This window comes from Sitophilus oryzae, unplaced genomic scaffold, assembly GCF_002938485.1.
Source record: "Sitophilus oryzae breed Bouriz unplaced genomic scaffold, Soryzae_2.0 scaffold_1145_pilon_pilon, whole genome shotgun sequence".
Classification (NCBI taxonomy): domain Eukaryota; kingdom Metazoa; phylum Arthropoda; class Insecta; order Coleoptera; family Curculionidae; genus Sitophilus; species Sitophilus oryzae.
In genome coordinates this window covers 72,358-93,077 of record NW_022145777.1, presented here as the reverse complement: position 1 = coordinate 93,077, position 20,720 = coordinate 72,358, and the positions used below count along the sequence as shown (strand labels likewise).

At 31.8% G+C, this 20,720-nt stretch overlaps 1 protein-coding gene across 1 annotated transcript in view; it reads right to left on the bottom strand.

The window, feature by feature from the left end:
• Positions 1–20,720, bottom strand: part of LOC115886291 (focal adhesion kinase 1-like) — a 61,093-nt gene that overhangs the window by 3,090 nt on the left and 37,283 nt on the right. The window contains 3 exon segments of the mRNA XM_030905385.1: positions 2,290–2,559; positions 3,379–3,534; positions 19,881–20,594. Of these exon segments, the coding sequence (XP_030761245.1) occupies positions 2,290–2,559; positions 3,379–3,534; positions 19,881–20,594 (1,140 nt within the window).

Below are 20,720 nucleotides of genomic sequence, written 5' to 3'. Positions count from 1 at the left end.
TAAATTTATTGCATTTTCATGCCTCCGTTCATCGGATGTACGATTTGCTTGTGATTGGTGTCATTTTATATTTTCATTTCCATAACGATTTCGCTGTTTTACTTATAGTCTAGCTTAGTTTTACTTAAAGAGCTAGCAACGTTTTCGAGAGAGAATTTTAAGAAAGCGGGTTCTTTAATATATCTTTTGTTATGCTTTCCTGAACAGAGTGTGGACCATCTGGTTGTCGGTAGACAATGCGTTCACCACCGCGCATTATATCTGTATTCAACATCTGTTCACTACTGAGCATCACAAATTCGCCCTTGCTGAAAAAAATAGCATCTTGGTGAACATCCCTAGGAGCAACTTTGTCCAAATTTAACCATCTTCGTATCTATTACGGTTTCCGAGATACAAGTGCCCATACCCCGAATTTGTAGCACCCTGTATAAGCGCTCTATTTGTAGATATTAGTTTAGTTTTAATCATCTGTCTTCTGTATTCTTCTGTATAAAATAAAATATTTAGCATTTTCCTATTCTGTTCATTTATCGTTGTGTAATGTTATTGATCTACGTCAGTGAGTTAAGAAGTTCTTAACTCACGCATTTTCATTACCGCACTACTTGTTTAGATGACTACCAAAGAGAAAAAAGTATTTTGTAAAACATTTATTTTGCACTAAATTGGAAAAATATGTTATGAGTACCTTTTCATTTCCATAGTTGTGTACTTTTTTTTCGGTGCACCATTTTTCATACTTAGAGTATGTATAGTCATACTTCTGTTTCGATCTTGCTGGAAAGCAATCCAGAAATGGCTCTGAATGCCCCTTCTTCAATGTCAGAGGGAATACCAGAGAGAACACTAATAACTAAAGTGAGAGAGACCGATCAACGTTAATTTTTGAAGACTGTGTTAGTGGCGCGGCCTTTGGCGTCTAACCCGAACTATGAGCGTATTATCGATATAGTAGGTTCCATTCATACCTATATACAGACGCCAAAAATTTAAAATTTGTATATTTGAACCAAATCTTAATCTTTCAAGTTTATAAGAAATCTTCGTAGTTTTTTTAGATTATTTTCTTGACAACGAAAATTTATTATTAGACTTTAAAGCATTAAAACCTATAAATAAAATACTGTGTAGGAACATAATAATTTTTTTAACTCCAGACTCCTTGCCATACTCCAACTCAAGGCTGCAATCTTCAGTATCTTTTTTATCTAACTTGGTTGGGAGTGAACAGGGAAGCACGGTTTGGAGCTCGCACAGAGTATCAGTCGGTATCCCGTAGGTAATGAATGTTTTTGATGGTCTTTATTCTATAACAAGAACCTAGCAGTTGAAGAAAATAATTTGTATTACTGGAAATAATACCAGGTATAATACCTAGTCGTTCCATAGGTATCAGAAAAGAATGTGATGTTTTAAATTAAAAAAAAAATAAATTAGCAATATACGATTATTATGTGCACTCACTATTACTATTAGGTATGTTAAAATATAATTACCGAGATAAAACTTACCTTTAAAGGAAACGTTTTGTCTGGGTCTCAACCACAAAACAAAAATTACAAAATGCGGAATAATCGTGGAATCTGAAATAATCAATAATGACAATAATCTGCTCTTCTGACAAGCTAAAAGAACAGGCACATTCAGTCAAAAACAATTTATTACTCCGATTTGCTCCGATTATCAACAGATTTTAGTTATCTCCTTCTAGAACTAAGAATATAGAAAAAGCTACTGACAATCTAATTAATCCTGTCAAATGTTTAACTTGCAAAGTTGAAAACTTCCTTTTTTGACCGCCTAAACGCTATGCGCGTCTGGGATGCGCGGTGACAAAATAAACTTTTCTACGAAATGCCCTATTCCACAAGCCCTCTCACTTTAGTTATTAGTTTCTCTCTGGGGAATACTTTCCGAATCGCTCATTTTTTAAAATAGTGACACCAATATTATTTACTGTCATATTCACATTGCCATGCATGGTGTTATTTGAACAAAGGTATTAAGGTAATTGATATTTAGGATAGGTATATAGTTAAGCACAATAATTTTTAAAGTTCATTGTGTGTTTTTATAGTTAGACGTAGATAAAATATTGTACAATACACGCGAGTTAACTCCATTAAGATACTTGTGTGGTTACACAACTCGTGCTACGCACTCGTCTTGCAACTTTCAGACGCGTATCTTAATGATACTGTTAACTCACTTGTATCGTAAATATCTATTAATGAATAATAGTTCAATATTAAGTGTTGTCATATTTAATATGTATCTTTCTATTACCCTCGGTCTATCAGTATCGCTTCCATATTCGAACGTCGCCTGTTGATTGGCCAGCGTGTTGTTAAGCGACGTTGCCGGAGAATGACTCTTGCTGCTGGACAAGGAGCCCGTACTGCTCTGCAAGCCGTTCCCGCTCTGTGCCAAGGTCATCTCGCCCATCGCCGTCACCAACTGGGGATTGGACGAGCTAAGAGGACTGGTGGGGAGAGATTTCTGCTGGTGAAGGAGATCATCGGTTTCGTCGGGCGCTGCCGTACTCAGTCTTTTCCTCTGAAAGAAAAAAGCGGTCTTTATCGATCTTTATACTCGTACATACATAGTACGAGTATAAAGATCGAAGTAGTTGAATAGTGAGGTAGCAGTAGTTCAACACCATGAAATGAACGAGCGCATTTATAAAGTCAGTTCATTGAAAAGTTGACAGTGCGTTATGAGATGGAGTTCAGAGATGGACAATGTTTAAGTCGGCAGCAGGCCCCAGATACTCAATAGTAATTTTATAGAACTACAAATTTAGTTACTTCCGCATCGCCAGACGGCGCAAAAGACATTAAAGTATAGGTTTCTAATTTATATATGAAGATGATATGACAGGTTCTATGTTGACTATGGTCTACGGTCTGAGATATGGTCTAGTTGACAAAACGTCAAGTTATTTTTAAATCATTATTTAGCTTTGAGCTTTACTACTTGTAAACTTATTATTTAGCTAAATTCTTTGACATCTAATCTTTGTCAAGTAGTAAATAAAAGCAAAAATGCAAGAAAAAATATAGAATTAGTTAATTTTAAGTGAATTTAATAAATGATCGGTTTCCTACACGTATGTTTATTGTAAAGTCACTTACTAGCAAAAAGTTATTCCATTATTTCCCTCGATTTTTGACCGAGATCTACCGCACGCTACACAACTAACTATTTTACAGTCTTTTTCGATAAATCGCAATGATCTTGTCAGTCAGCTTATAATTCTCTATAAGCTGACTTAACTGACAAGTGAAAACGAAAACACATGACTGACATATAATTTCTCATATACTTTAAATGGTAGAGGTTCAGTTTAAAAATTTCCTGGTTAATGATACTAACCAGGTTTGTTTCTGACTCTAATAGCCACCTAGAATCCTCTTCCGATTCGATCTGTTGCTGACGCAATTGCTGTTCCAGGACATTGTGATTAATGTGACCTGATGACGGGTACCTCACAGTGTCGAAAAACTGATTGCTGTACAATGAAATGGTAGGCTGAAAAAAACATAAAATTATTATTAAAGGTATTAAAAATGACAAATACCGAAAAAGTAATCAGATATTGTTAACGCCAACAAAATATCATTCTAAAAAAACAATAAGAAGCTAAGAAAACTGAATAAACTATTATAAATATGGCAAACTACGCAACGAATTCTAAGAAAGTCGAATCTAATAACACAAAAATAAATGTGAATTTAAAAATTATTAAATAAATTTACAGTGGGTTCCGGTGCAACGTGTGTTGTGCAATTTAAGATTAAAATGTATATTGTGATTTTGGTTCAACCAATACCGTGTGGTGCATCGGAACACTACACGGGATATAAGAAATCCCATGTAAATTTTAAAAAAGTCAAACATTATCTCCCCAAATGATTTTATGCAAAAGTTGTATTAGACTTTTTTGAAGGTGCGTTAAAGTTGTACTTTCGTATAGAAGTTTGTTTTAATTGGAACCGGCATTTAAATGTTATTTGCTTTCTTTTGAACAGAATTCATCTAGATGGAAAGGAAATAACTCATTTCCTTGGAGTCATTTTTTGAAAATAGTCTGACTGGTTCTGACTGCTACCAAAAGCAAGTCTAACACAATCCCACTTCTGATATTTCGAATATTTCACCGATACTACCGTCACAGGATGTCAAATATATGGGCATAACCCTGGACAGTAAATTTCTCTGGAACAAGCACTTTAAGAACATTACCAGCAAAGCCACAAAGGCTCTCATGATATGCCCAAGACTGGCGGGAAATAGATGGGCTACATGAGTATGACCCGTGATTACCTATGGAGCAGTTGCTTGGTACGCAAAACTAGAGCAACATACAGCAAGGCAAAACGTGTGCAAAGTACAGAGACTGGCATGAATCTGCATCACGGGTGCTATGAGAACATGCCCAACAGCAGCAATGGAGGACATCCTAAACCAAAGCCTAGACATAACACCACTGCGCATTGTCGTCGGTAGATATGCCAATACGACCATGATTAGAATGGTCATTGACGGAAACAGTACAGGGAGAATTTTCAGGTCAGTAGCTTGGAACACTCTCAAAAAGAAAATTCCACTCCACCAACTCCCAGTGGGTGACATACCAAGAATGTACAACTTTGAGAAACACCTCACTGTAGTATTGAGCAATAAAAAGAATTGGAAGAGAGGAACGTTTGCTCAGCATATAAAAGACCATACCATAACGTGATATACTGATGCTTCTAAAATTAAAGCAAATGGACAGGGATAGGAGATAGGAGTATTTGGAATATGAGTTTTTTTATACCAAAACTCTCTCAATATATACCAAAACTTTGCTCTCCAAATGAATTTAAATCATTTTTCATAATATGTATTAAAATATTCCAAATACAAAAGGTTACCGGATTAAATGATGAATTTTTTTATCCGAAATCAATTATTGAGATATCTAAATAACAAAACAGTATTGAGATGTCTAAATATTTAGATATGGAATAAAAAGTACCGAGAAAAAATCGTTATCAGTTCATATCCAGTTATTGCTAATAAATAGGATTTACCAATACATATATTTATGTTTCATTATGATTTATGACATTTTGGATTGGATTTATTTCCAGGTACTTTTATCGCTTTATTACACACTAAGATTACAAAACAAAGCTGTTTTGTATCCGTAATCTGTCGCAAAATAATCATTTTACATTGTAGTTAGATAATTTTTATTTATTATTTTTGATGATCATTACGAAATATAATTTAAATAAAAGGACTTTTCGAAACCAAACCGTTTTTTGCTCTCCTGTAAAATTAGAAATAATGGAGTTAGCAGTTTATCACATTTCACCGACGATATGTACTTTTAGGTAAGGAAGCCATAATATGAGAACAAAGTTCTAATAATAGTCTGATTGGTTCTGACTGCTACCAAAAAAAAGTCTAACACAATCCCACTTCTGATGATATTTCGAATATTTCAGCGATCGTTCAACGTTAGGTCATCATTATTTGTTATTATGCGTCCTAGTTTAAGATGCGTCTGAGATCAGTCATATTGTTTAGAAAATTTAAGTACGTTCTGAAATGATTAATTGAGTGAGTTACATTTTTATTAAATTCTTGTAGGTATGTTGGGATTTTACTCATTTTGACTGTCTTTCAATTTATAATTTTAGGCGCATAAATCAGTTTTTTTTTCAGGTAAATCGTACCTATTTTAAAAAACTTATAAAAAAACTATTCTAACAGATTTTAAACAATAAAATACACTTTGATACTTCAGAAGTTCAAGATGCCTAAAATAATAAAAATTTACTCGTATTTATTAATACGTCTAAGAAATTCTTATTTTAAAGCATCAGTAACATACTATGTTAGTAATAAAAAATAAATTTTAAATTAAAAAATCAAAAAGTTAGAATTAAAAATTGTTTGCCAAATCAAATTTTAATTCGATGTCCGTCAATAAAATTATAACCCCAAATCAAACGACAATGACATTTACTAAAAACAATATGTGTCCGTTTTAAGTGTCCAAGTTTCGCATGCCGTGAATGCTTTCTTCTTTAGATAAAGTGGTATTCAAGATTTGAATATGATTGAGTTTCTTCCATACGCGAGTTTCAAAATAATGTCTTCTGTTGATTTCTGGTAGTAGAGATCCCGAGCTGTGTATTAGTTGTCCCAAATATATATATGTTCTTTTAGTATTTCCAATGTTGTGTTACTTATTAGAATTTCCTTTCTGTCTACTAGTTCGTTGTACATCACTTTAGTTTTTGCTAAATTCATTTTGAGACCTACTTTATTGCTGGCTGTATTTAGTTCGTTAATTTAAGCTTGTAGTTTTTCAGGACTATTGGTAATTAAGACTAGTGATGGAATAACTGGCAATTAAGACTGAGTGATGGGTACTCGATTATGAACGAGCGATGCAAGTGACGAGTACCAAGCGACGAACGCAAGTGATCCTAGAATGAAATAAATTTAAATCCGATTCTAATGTGACATACTCGATAAAAAGCCGAGCGAATTTTCTACATACGTTGCAGGTAGCAAATTACATTTATCGACGCCGTATATATTATTTATATTTTTATTATTTATAACACATTATCATGGAGTTGGAAAAATATCAAAAAATAGTTGAAAACAATAAACTAAACAAAATCACTCTTTTACGCGCACAAATAAAAAGTAATTCAAACAGAACTAAAACAACAATCAATCGGAGTTTGGCGCAATCGCAGTTCAATCGATATCCGGGTGAAATAGACTTATGCAGCATTAATATGAAGCTGAGTTATGTTGTCTTTTTCTTACGGCACGGGAACAGCACACGGGGTTAAATAGGGAACACTGAGTATATATAGTTATATGTATATGGTGAAAACCCGTATTTTTAAATACGAGTGATATTTCGCTCGAGCGATCACTCTGTTATTGCAATCGCTTGAAACTCGAGTACTCGATTATTAAAATTAATCGGTTTTTCCCATCACTAGTTAAGGCTATATCAGCAAATCTTAGATGGTTAAGATATTCTCCATCTATTTTTAATCCTTTTTTGGTCCATTCTACCAATTTACTTATAACATCGAAAAAATACTTATACTCAGTATGTTTATTTCATATCATAATCAAAATCTAAAAAAAATCTAAAAATATTTTTCGATTCATGTATGTATGTAGGTACTTGAAAAAAAATATATTAAATTAAAGACGTCTTAAATATTTTCTAACGAACTAGCATATGTCACATATAATTTTAGACTCTTCAGAGAAACTGTTCAATTCTGTATAACTCTTCGCAGAATCTAGATAAGATAATTTTGTAAGCTTTTCAGAAAATCAATTATTTCCAGATTACATATTTCTAATGTTAAAAACGATTGTGTTGTAATTTCTTAATAAAAGGATTCATGTTATTTCTTATAATATTTTAGTACTATTGAATTTTGTTATAGATACAGAAAAATATGGTGTATCACATCAAATTATTTAATCATATTTCACAACATAAGTAGTACAGCTCTTTGAGGTACTTTGAGGTTTACTTTCTTAGAAAAATATTACTGAAATAAAGTCTGTTAAATACAAATAAATTCAATAAAAATTAGCTGTTTCATAGATAAATATCGTTAAATTATTCTAATATTATTACATAAATACATATTTAATAATGATAAACAATTAATGTATAAATTAATGTATTTCGATAGTTTCAGAGATATTAATAAATAAATAAAAAATATATATGTATTTTTCAGCCTCTCTTAAAAAATTATTAAAAATACAAGAACTGTCCTGAAATCAAAACTATAGATATTTACTTTAGATGTCTGTACTTACTTTATTATAAATATGGTAATCGTACATCATTAGGATGTTAAAAATTTTAGCCAAACTTTCTAATATATAAAATAATTTTTCTCCGTTTTTTTTAATTGAACACCCTGTATATTATTTTTTCAATAGATCGAGAATTAAAAAATGAACATTTTTTGTATTTAGAATATTTCAAAATTTTTAACAGTTTCGCAGATATTCGCGGTTTCATATTTCATATCGTCCCATTGCTGCCAAAAGTCACTAACTTACTTTTTATTACTTCCGAGAAAAATGCGTCTAAAGAAGAATTGCATTGCATAAAGATGTTATAGTTAGTAACTATTCGGTATTAAAATAAAACATAAATAGCCAGAAATCGTAGTTAATGACTTTTGCAATCGATTCTCCGATTCAAAACATAGTTAGTGATTGAATTTGGTTGTTCGGAAAAATGTTAGTTAGTGACTTTTGGCAGCAATAGGACGATATGTCATTTTCCATAGTAAATTTTTATCAAATCCACCCAATGATTTTTCTCTCGTATTTTACGATTGAGAGAGCCCATATGAAATAATACTGTGTGTATCTGCGAAACCATTAAAAATTTTGAAATACTTTAAATACAAAAAATGTTCATTTCTTAATTCTCCATCTAATAAAAAAAATAATATACATGGTGTGCAGTAGTGTTCTATTTAAAAAAACAAAGAAAAATTATTTTATATTTTAGAAAGTTTGGCGTAGAATTTTGAACATCTTGTATGATTTAAGATTACGAATTTATAGCAAAGTTAAGTATAGACCATCTAAAGTAAATACCTAATACAGTTTTGATTTCAGGACAGTTCTTGTATTTGTAATATATTTTTTTAATAAAGGTTGAAAAATATAAATGTTTTTTATTTATTTATTAATATCTCTGAAACTATCGAAATGTATTTATTCATATCTTAGGATTATGTAAAGTGATCTGAAACGAAGCCAAAAATACAATAATATACAGGGTGTTCCGTTTAAAAAAATCATCCCGATCCACTCACACTTTTTGAGCCACCCTATAGAAGTTAAAATATTTTCCTGAAATACATCCTGGTACATTTTTGGTTTGCACTTAACAAAATTCCCAAGTTTTTTATTCTAGGAGCTACACACAATACATACATATAAGCAATATCAATTAAATGTTGAGTTACGTAATCGAGGGCGCAATTTTTAAATTCATTGGGACATATTCGGCGCCGGGCTGATTAACTGGAATTTAAATTTCCCGCTGGGGATTCAGGTGGTAGCTCTGCCGTAAAAAAATGTCAAGTTGCCTCATTTGTTTATCTATTTCCTGACATTGTCATTCGTTTTGATGCTTTAGTTTTATATTACAAGTTTTTGGTTTAAATAAACTATGTTGTGATACTTTAAGCTAAAAATCTTTACTAGCAGACTTGATATTAATTATACTATATAATTGTACTATAACTCCTACGTCATACATCAATCATTGCTTAAAATAATTAATATTATTTTAAGCATTTGAATGTCAACTAAAAATGTGTGTTGGTTTTATACATTCATGTATCTACATAAACCACGTAATTCCAGTTAATCAGATTAAATTTCATAGCAAATTTCCCTAAAATATTATTATCATACCTTATCAGGTTCTCCAAATTTGCGACTGCAATATAAATACATATACCTAAATTGATTTCTAATTAAATAAATAAGGATTATTATACCGTAAGATCGAAACAAATGTAAAGTTGACTTGGCTTGGCGTAATTTTACATATTGAAGTTAGGCTCAAACGACATGTGTACTTGGCAAACATTTGTTATTGGCATATACTTGCCATGTTGTTTGAGTGGTTTACTTGTGCAATTATTTGAAAAAAGATCTGCCGAATTTGTTCAAGAGCAAACAAAAATATTGAAAATGCAAGTGATGCGTTATTTTAATAAGCGTAAGTTAGTTTTGTTCAATAGATGTAATATAATAATACTGTAATACAATAATACCCAATGCGATATTGTATTAAACAACATTAACTTAAAATTATCGGTCAACAATTGCCCGTTGTATTGCTTTTGCAATACTGTATAAAGTAAAAAAAAATATTTATAAATAGAGTAGTCAATTTATATGACTAAACAGCTGACAAATTCGTTTAGATACACCACCAGTTTTATTACAAATGGGAAGAAAACCACCTGTTTCTGACCGTAAACAACACAAATTTAGTGATTACCACAGCCACTGTGGCATAAAGTGAAGAGATGTGGCTATCTTTTTCAAAATTTAAATTGTTCGAATGTGATACAATATCGGCCGTAGTAGCTGTCATGGAATTGAGCGATTAAAAAATTTTCATAAATCATTTTTTTCAAATGGAAACACTCTTTTTTTATTTCACTAGTGAGAAGGTTTTTTTATTCGTTACTTTTTGATTATACATGTTCCTATACCTAAAATAAATCGTTTTTAAGTTATTTAAGATTTAGTTTTAAAGGGTATATTTTTTGTTTTTTAACCAGTAGATTATGATTTTAAACGTCACGCCATGTAAAAACTATATCTGGCCATGTCATATTGCCATTAGCTATCACTAAAATACGAGATATTTTTATAAATACACTTTATAATGTTTTACCAGCAATATTTATAATATAAAAAATTCAAATAATTAGTTTTTCGACGGAAGGAAATAAATTCTCTGATGGTTCGACACTTAATGACAAAGGAAGCTAGATAAAATCAAGAAAAAAATACGCTTTAAAACTAAATCTTAAATAACTTAAAAATGATTTATTTTAGGTATAGGAACATGTATAGTCAAAAAGAAATGAATTGAAAAACCTTTTCACTAATGAAATAAAACAAGTGGGTTTCCATTTGAAAAAATAAATTATGATAATTTTTTAATCGCTCATTTCCATGACAGCTACTGCTAATATATGTCATTGGAACAATTTTTTAAATTTTGAAATAGATAGCCACATGTCTTCTCTTTATGCTACACTGGCTGTGGTAATCACTAAATTTGTCGTTTAGGCTATACAGATTTTTTTGACAGGCAGTTTTTTTCCTTCAAAAATTTGAAATATTTTTTTTTTCTCAAAAAATCAAAACTCATAAAATTTTACAGAGAATATAATTATGTAATAAAAAATGGGGGTACCCATTTAAAATAAGAAAGTTGCTGCCAAATTCCAGTATTTCCGGAAGTGCCGCCGTATTGAAAATATTTTTAATCGATAAATCTCCGATCTAGATATGGCAGTTCTCTAGAAACTTCTAATGCACGCTCAGCCTGAGACACCCTGTATAGGGCATAAACAGGTTTAAACTCATTATAAAAGCATCTGTTATTAGTGATAATTATTTAAGGTGTAGCGGTGAAAATAAAAATAAAAGTAGAAAGTTAGTAAGTTACTATAAATATCTCTTCAGAAATTCAACAAATAATAACCAATGAAAAGTAATTTTGCACTTTACTTTGATCTTGACTGAATAAGTTTAATGATCGATAAGATAAAATACATCTTAAAATGAAAAAAAAGCAATGACTTGTCAGTCTCAAAAACTAGTAGTTCACTTTTTAAATAAATATCTAGAACATTTAATAATACTAGTTGATTATAAATAACATTAAAATTAAAAAAATTGATTCCTTGTCAATCTATACTAATATATAAAATCCTTAAGTGACTGACATACTGATTAATCACGATCCTGCTCAAACCACTCAACGTAAGAAGCTCAATTTTGGCATACAGATTGATTCTAGATTCTAGGGTGTAGAGGTTCGATAAGAAGGAATTTTTTGAAATTCCAGTTCCAAGAGGGTGAAACCACCCCTCAAATATTACAATATTTTTATTTAAAAAACGGTCAAGTTTCCGAAAAAACGCTTAAACACGTATATTTTATTTTGTTTTTCTACATATTTAAAGATTTTTTAAAAATATATACAGGGTGTTGCGTACGTAAAGCGCTTGACGTAAAAAGCTGATTTTTGGAAAACAGATTGACTTTAGGGCGTAGAGGTTCGATAAGAAGGGATTTTTCGAAAAATATTTTTTATTTAAAAACCAGTGAGTTTGTCGGAAAAACTGTTAAACACGTATATTTTATTTTGTTGTTTTACATATTTTAAGATTTTTTATAAATTTATATAGGGTGTTTCATAAAATATGACCACTGAGTAATCACGATTCTGCTTAAACTGCTTGACGTTTAAACCTGATTTTTGGCAAACGGATTGACTGTGGGGTGTAGAGGTTCGATAAGGAGGCGTTTCTCGAATCTCAAATTCCAAGAGGGTGAAAACGCCCCACAAATATTACAATATTTGTTATTTAAAAAACGGTTAGTCTTTCGGGAAAACGCTGGGACAAGCATAATTTATTTGTTTTTTTACATATTTTGAAATTTTTTAAAAAATCATACAGGGTGTTTCAAAAAGTTGGGAAATTTCTTAACCACGATTCTGCTTAAACTGCTTGACGTAAAAAGCTTATTTTTGGCAAACGGATTTTTCGAAAATCAAATTCCAACGAGATGAAACTAACCCTCAAATATTACCAAGTTATATAATAATATCACCATATTGTTTTTTCTCATGCTGACATAAATGTGAGAAAATTTTATCCAGTTTGTATGTTAATAGAAATTCTTGCTTTGCTTTATTATCACCATTACAAATGATTAATTCGATGCGAACGAAGTCGGTGGTACACGCTAGTATTCTTATAATATTTAATATGATTGAACCATATTAATGACACATATCAGTAAACCTCAACAAAGGTAAGTATTTTTTCAGATGTTACTAAAAATATTAATTTCCTCAAATTCCAACTAGCTGAGATTATAACAATCAAGTACTATGCAATTATTTACACATAACCGCAAAGTAGATTCGTTAAATAAATATATTGTAACCCACTTATCACCTTTCTCACAAATACCGTAGGCAAATAAATGAATAATTGTCAGCGGAACAATAACGGATTGACTTGAAGTTTATCGTTCTAAGTAAAATACTGAAATGCCAAAACCACTGGATGCATTAGGGCAAATATGGTATATATACAGGGTTGTTCACCACATACGACACGGAGTATTGTAGCTAAACGATTATATTTTTAAAAATTGTAAGTTTTGGGTTCGATGAAAGATTAGAGGTACAATTTAGAAATAATTTTACAAAATACAGAATGTCTCAAATAAGTAAAAAATATCAAAGTTGTATTTTTTTAAATGGAACACCCTGTATATTATTACATTTTTAGTTTCTACGATTAAAATAAAGGCAAATTTGATTAAGGTTTATTATACTTAAACCTTACCGTTTTTGAAATATTTTCAATTTTGTGAAATTGCAGTAAAAATTTTAAGGCTTCATTTCTCCAATTTTTAATTCAATAAAAAACGTTAAAAATTATTTTACACAGAATAAGTAAGTTATTTTTTAAATTTTACGGTAGCATAACTCTATAACTGCGGCACTATGAGTCATAAAATTACCGCCTAGTTATCATACTAGTCTATAATGTAGCTTTTGTATCCCAAATATGGTCTAATTATCGCCATGTATTATTATACAAATAATTGTTTTTTATTATAAAGCCCGAAATTTTTAGAATTAATTTCTATATATTTCTGTCAAAGAATGCCTAGAGAAGCTCAAAAAATTAGGCAAAGAAAATAAAGTCCTCCTACTCTGGGTTCCTGCTCACCAAGGGATAGAAGGCAATGAAAAAGCAAATGATCTAGCTAGAAAAGGAGCGAACACTCCACTAACTGGACCAGAACCGATCAGTTTTCCAAACGGGAACCAACTGAAACCGGAACTGAAGAATCTGGAAGACTCCATCCGTAACTTGGAATGGGTGTCCATGGTCTAAAACACTCGAAAAAGTTCCTCAGAACTTTCGACCGAGAAAAATCAAATGTTTTCCTTGATTTAAGTAACAACAATCTTCGGATTGTCCCACGGGGTTTCTAACAGGAAACTGTCTCCTCAACGAACACCTGACGGAAAATGGGGAAACACCAGAACACCTTATCACTGAGTGCGCCGAGACAACGACCATTCGTGCCATGAACTTTGGTACGACTGATGTCGATAATGGAGAGCTGGCCTCTGTGGAGCCGTCTCAGATACTGGCTTTTGCTAAAGCTCTGAGACTGTATGATGGGTTATAACTCGTTATAACTCAAGAAAGGGGAACACACAATAGATCTGTAAGTTCGCGGTGATTAACTCCCCTCCTAAACATTCTACATTCATTCTATATATTTCTGTATATTCAATGGAGATGGAAAATTATAAAGCCAAATAAAATGAATTGAAATTTAATAAAATAATATTTTATGTTTGAATACCACTTTATCTAAAGAAGAAAACATTTAACCAATGTGTACTACCAGTCATGACCTATGCATGCAAAACCTGGACACTTAAAATGGACATTATAAGGAAACTACAGGTCGCACAACACTCAATGGAACGAAATAACCAAAAAAATAGTGGGAATAATAAAAAAATACTGTAAAAGAATAGAGCGGATACGACAAAAGATCCAGGTAATAGTCATCTACAGAATCAAATCCCTCAAATAGCAATGGGCAGGGCACCTGGAAAGAAGGACGGACAACAGATGGACCACAAAATCACAAAATTACAGCATGATACCCACGAGGAATTAAGAGACCTAGAAGAAAACTTGGGTGATAACTTGAGCCCCATAGCCAACAATAGACAAGAATGGGTCCAACTAAATATGTGAGGGAGGCTACACCATAATTGGAAATGGTTGAATAAGATGAAAATGATGATGATAAATATATTTCAAAACGTTACCTCAAATATTTTTTGTGCTAAACCAAGCAACTGACTGTTGCAACTATCAATCCTCTGCTCCAGTTCGACCACTTTACTTTTGAGAGAATATATCTTGCTCTCTAATACAATTTCTGCCTCTCTCACCACATCCAAATATTCACTGGACATTACACTTTCGCTTTTGAACGATTTCTGACGTAATACGTCTTTATTAACTTCTTCTTCTGCTGAGCGTTGTTCTGCATCTTTGTAAGTATCCAGTAACGGACGTAAAGTAGTTTTTATGTGCACAAACGAACCCGTTTCAGAGGCAATGTCACTATCGTCGGTATCGTCCACTTTATTTCCACACAGATCACACCACCTCCACATTATTTGTTTCTTGCTATACGGAATCATAATCAATAAAGTTTTATGCACTTTCTTGTTATTTTATCGGTAATCGATTAGATAAGATAAGTGATTTTTTCTGTATTTTTTTCTTGCGAATTGTGAAAGATAAGAAGCGTCGACACTCGAAACGTACTTACTCGAAACTGTAAATGAATACTGCTTAAACGGTATTATGTAAATAGGTAATAAAAATTTTAAACTATTTAGTTCTGTAAGATCAGTCTGCCGACGACGATGAATCATGGTATAATATAGTCTAGGAGGCAGTGAAGATTTTCGGTACTAATTTTCCCATCAGCAAACACCGATAGAATAATTCGGTATGTTATTCTAAGTAAATTTCATATACAGGGTGTCCCAGGCTGAGCGTGCATAAGAAGTTTCTAGAGAACCACAATATCTAGATCGGGGGATTTTTTGCACATCATTGTTTTACAACGAGATCTATCGATTAAAAATATTTTCAATATGGCGGAACTTCCAGAAATACCGGAAGTTCACAGCAACTTTCTTATTTTAAATAGGTGCCCCCATTTTTTATTACACACTTAAATTCTCTGTAAAATTCTATGAATATTGATGTTAAACACTCTATATCTAACATTAACCGTTTTTGAGTAAAAAAAATATTTAAAATTTTTGGACGAAAAAAACTACTTGTCAAAAAAATTTGTATAGCCCAAAAGTCAGATTCAGTGATTACCACAGCTACTGTGACATAAAGAGAAGACATGTAGTTATCTATTTAAAAAAAATGTTCAAATGTCATATAATAATGGCGGTAGCTGTCATGGAATTGAGCGATTAAATTATCATAAATCATTTTTTTCAAATAGAAACTCACTTTTTTTATTTCACTAGTGAAAAGTTTTTCAATTCATTACTTTTTAACTATACATGTTCCTATACCTTAAATAAATCGTTTTTAAGTTACATATTTAAGATTTAGTCTGAAAACGTATATTTTTCTAGCTTCCTTTGACATTAAGTGTCAAACAGTCAGACAATTTATTTCCATCTGTCAGAAAACGAATTATTTGAATTTCCTATATTATAAATACTGTATATCTCGTATTTTCGCTCTTTAGTGATATCTAATAGTTGATATTAATTATTAATAATATACCGTATGATAGAAAAAAAAACAGAGCAAAGTTGGCTTGGAAATGATGATCGATATCATACTACTTTTTGAACAAAGTGTCACAATATGACATGGTTTGGTTGGGTTTGGTAATCAATTTTGTAAATCAGCCAGATTGGCTTTTGATTATAGTTTATGATAGTGTCAAATGATTTGTTAAACTTTCCTCCACTTGGGATGTGCCAAACTGTCATTTCCATTAATTAACTGATTAATTTCAATAAATGTCAAATATTTATGACTGGAAAAAGAGGTGGACTCTTTTTTATCTAGTAAACCCAGCCGAAAATTTTAGCCAGACTCACAACTGGAACAAACTATTATATATTTCCCCACCTGGAAAATAAGCACAAAAAAATCACTGCCTCCTGGACTAATACTCACAGTACAGTTGAGAAAAAATATCCTTTTCTCTATCATAAATGACGGTTCTCAGTAAGAGAACTTGGAGTAATACCCAAGTGTTTACTAAAGAATACAACTTCAGTATTAAACGTTCTGTCACATATATCCTTATTAGTATCTTCTAGATATTACTTTACATCTGTGGGTATATTTACTTTTTCAATATTCAGTAAGTTCTGAAAAAGCCTTTATGAGCAGAAAGCATGTTCATTACAATGTCGCTATCGTCTTCATTTTCGAATATATTTCTACAAAGATTTCACCATCACTACATTAAATTTATCTCTGAGTTTAAGGAATCAGAATAAATAAACATTTATACACGTTCTCATTATTTTATCGGGTATTGATTAGATAAGATAAAAGAAAGTGGTTTCTGTACTTTTTTTTGTGAATCGTGACGCGTGAGAAATAAAATCTCCAGTTAAATCGTATACGTAATTTTATAAAGGATACTAAAAATACGATGAGATTGTTTTACCGACAATGATGTATCTATGATATAGTTTATTTCTTAAGATTTATAAACATATGGAGAGAACCTACCAGAGTTTTGAAGTAATTTCACAGCGCGTCGTTGTGAACAAAATCAGAATTTTACAGAATAATACATTCTGTAAACTTCTACAAACTTACTATTTTGGATCATCAAAAATTAGTATAGCTGGTAGATTATACATTAGGCTCTGTTGTCAACATTATGTCTAATATACCCGAGGTTGAACTCCTGCAAACTGTTGGAATACCAACGCCTTTGTTTTGCAAGAGGAAACATTTTGTTAAGACCATTCTATCTTAACCTTCGTAAAATGTAAAAAAATAAGCAAATATAGTTTCCATACTAAAATAGTTAAACAACAATCCAGATGCTCAATACATATAATATTTTATCAGCGCAACAATACGCGAATCTATGTTTATTGTTCGAGATATAACGTATAAATACTATAGTATAAAATACTAAATTGCATTAAATACTAATGATACGAAAAAAAGATGACATACGTTCAGCAAAATAAAATACCATAAACAAAAACAAAATTAAATCAAATATTATATTAGGTAAAAGAAAAAAAAATGGAAAACAGGTTCTGGATATTGGAAAGACATGCATGGCAAAAAAATGGGAATGGAATAAATTTTTCTTTCAATTTGCAAAAATATACAATAGATAAAATGACAGCGATCTTCAATTCATAGCCATCGCTGACGACGTTTTTTAGATCATATTGTAGTATGTAAATATGTATTCTTTATATTAAGTGTACTTATCATTTTCCTAGTGATTGAAAATATTTACCGTTATTTATAAACATTTATCATAAAGGAGTCCTAATCATGTCTACGTCTATTAGACAAAGATTAAAATTTTAAGAAATTGTACGTAGGATTTTTGATATTATTTATCTCTTTACTTTTTTAATATTATTCCTCTTTATATATTTTTATTTATTTTATATCTTATTATGATTCCCAATATTGATATCTATTTTTTTATAAAAAATAAAATGTATAAAATATATGCAACCAGTCAGGTATTTTTTATAGAGGTGAGCCACTTTTGAGACGCGTCTTTTTTATGTCTTTTTAATCCGCAAAAAGAACTTGTATTCAGTGTGTATGAATAGATAGGGAATTCTAGCAAACTGTACCAACATCAAAGAAATATGAAAGACAAAAAATAAATATACAGGGTGGCGCACCTCATTTGTCTCGGTTGATTATACGAAAACGGAAAGATGTAGAAACAAAATATTTTATGAGTATATGTGGGGAGACAATGTACACAATTTAAAATTATTTTGAAATATACAGGGTGTTTCAGAACTAAGATCCATACCAAAGTTATATTTTTTCTTATGGAACACCCGGTATTTTATTTCATTTTTGGATTCTTTGGTCCAATAAAAAATATTTATTATAAGCGTTAAATATGTCTAAAATCTTTGGTTTTTGAGATATTTAAATTTGCATGCTACAATAGAATAGATTATTAACACCTTGTACATTACTTTTCAGAATTAATTTTTGTGCTGAGTTTAAACGTAGAGAAATAAACTTTACTGAAAAATGGTATTGCTTCCTTAAATTTATACAGGGCTATCAAAAGTTGCTGATCTATTTTAAGGATATATTCTATATAAAAACTTCGTTATTTCAAATGCAACACCCTGTATTTCTTAAAATAAATCGAAGCAGATTCAAATGCTCTTTCAAATTATATTAGGGTTTCTATACCCATCTAGCTCAGATTTTGAGTAAAAAGCGATTTTTAAATAATGCAATCTAGATGGCTGGCCATGGCAGTTTTCTAGTGACAGTAACTATTTTCAAAGTCGATATTAGTTTTTGGACATTATTATTTATAATAGTTTACTTAAATTTACCTACAATAGTTTAATAAGTAAGTATTTTATTAGTAATTATTTTATCAAGAAAAATAAAGCAGTATCTGCTGGCGGAACGAATAGATATGTTACAAGTGATTTTATTTTGTGAGGAAAATTGCTTCTTGGCCTCAAGGGCTTATGCTCAAAGATATCCAAATAGGAATCTTCTTGATAAGCGTTCCTTTGAAAAAGTACTAATCCTATTTCGCAGAGCTGGTAGTGTGGTTTATAAAAAACCTATTAGGCAGAAACCTGTCGTTAGAAGCGAAGAAAATGAATTTGCCGTAATTGGCTCTTTTATAGAAAATCCATGTACATATCTAGAAATCTACAATCATCGTAAAATAAATAAAAGAACTATTTCTTCGTTTTTCTTGATAGAATAATAAATACATATTAATAAATATTATTTATTAAACTATTGTAGGTAAATTAAATAAAAGTAAACTGGTATAAATTTAAATAAGTCCATAAACTAATTTCAATTTTGAAAATAGCTACTGTCACTAGAAACTTGCCATGACGACACTAGCCCTCTTTGTTGCCATTTTATTGAAAATTTTTTGCGATTACCATAGTTATTTATAACTCATGTCCAAATATTCGGATATCTATGACAGGTAGTAAACAAACTCAAAAGAAGCTTTCTAAAAATCAAATATTGTCGAAAATCATTTTACATTAGATATTTCTTTGATGGCCGCTCTGCTAGTGTTTAAAAAACGTGAAAATAAATAAAAAAATCGCATTAAATAAATTACCATTCTACATGCCGAACAACAACATGCGAAACAAACGAAAATCGAAAACCAAAAATCAAAATCAAGCCATCTGTCATGCTATCGGGGCAAACCTGCGGCTTGTGCTCGACCACGTGCTGCGTCGACTTCACGAAAAACTGCTGCTTGTGTGCGCAGCTCTTCACGTTCGCCCCTCCGAAATCGTAAATGCTCTCCTCGAACCTCTTCACATGGTCCTCCACGTGGTAAATGACCGGATCTGGATGATAATTAGGAAGCGACTCGATATCCCGAATCGCAGCGTTCCTTTCCAAGGAATCTTTTCGCGAAACGTGACCCTGAGACCGTTCCAAAGAACCGAACTTCGGGGAAGAGCTTTTCGGTTTGCGTTCTAACGAACCTAACTTCGGACTAAACATTCCGGTTTTCTCTAGGTTAGTGTGAGAGTTATACACGCCTTGCGCGTTCCTTTCGAGCGAGTTAAGTTTAGGAGAGGTAGTGGCCTCGGCGTGTCGGCGTTCCAACGAACCCATCTTAGAAGCGGAACCGTCTGTACTAGTACGCGAAGGCGTGCGTTCCAAGGTTCCCGAACCGACGACGGCTGATTTCGGGGGTTCGTCCGGAACCTCCGGATCGAGTTTTTGCAGGTTCTGCATGGGGATGGGGCAGGTTTTGAGGACGGGTTCGGGAATGTCATCTTTTTTATCGAAATCTACCGCTACCGTATTAAATACCGAGGCTGGTACTGTATACATTGCCGGGGTGACGCCTCTGGTCTCGTTCTCCTTCATCAGGTGCGCCAGCACTTCGGGGTTCTGCGCCACAATGTAGGTCTGGGGGACGGGATTGGACATAACAGAGGGAAAGCGTCAGCGACGACGAGTCGTTGGAAAAAAATATTTTTGAAGGTATAACAATTATTAGCAATACGTAACTGAACGAAGTACACTGAG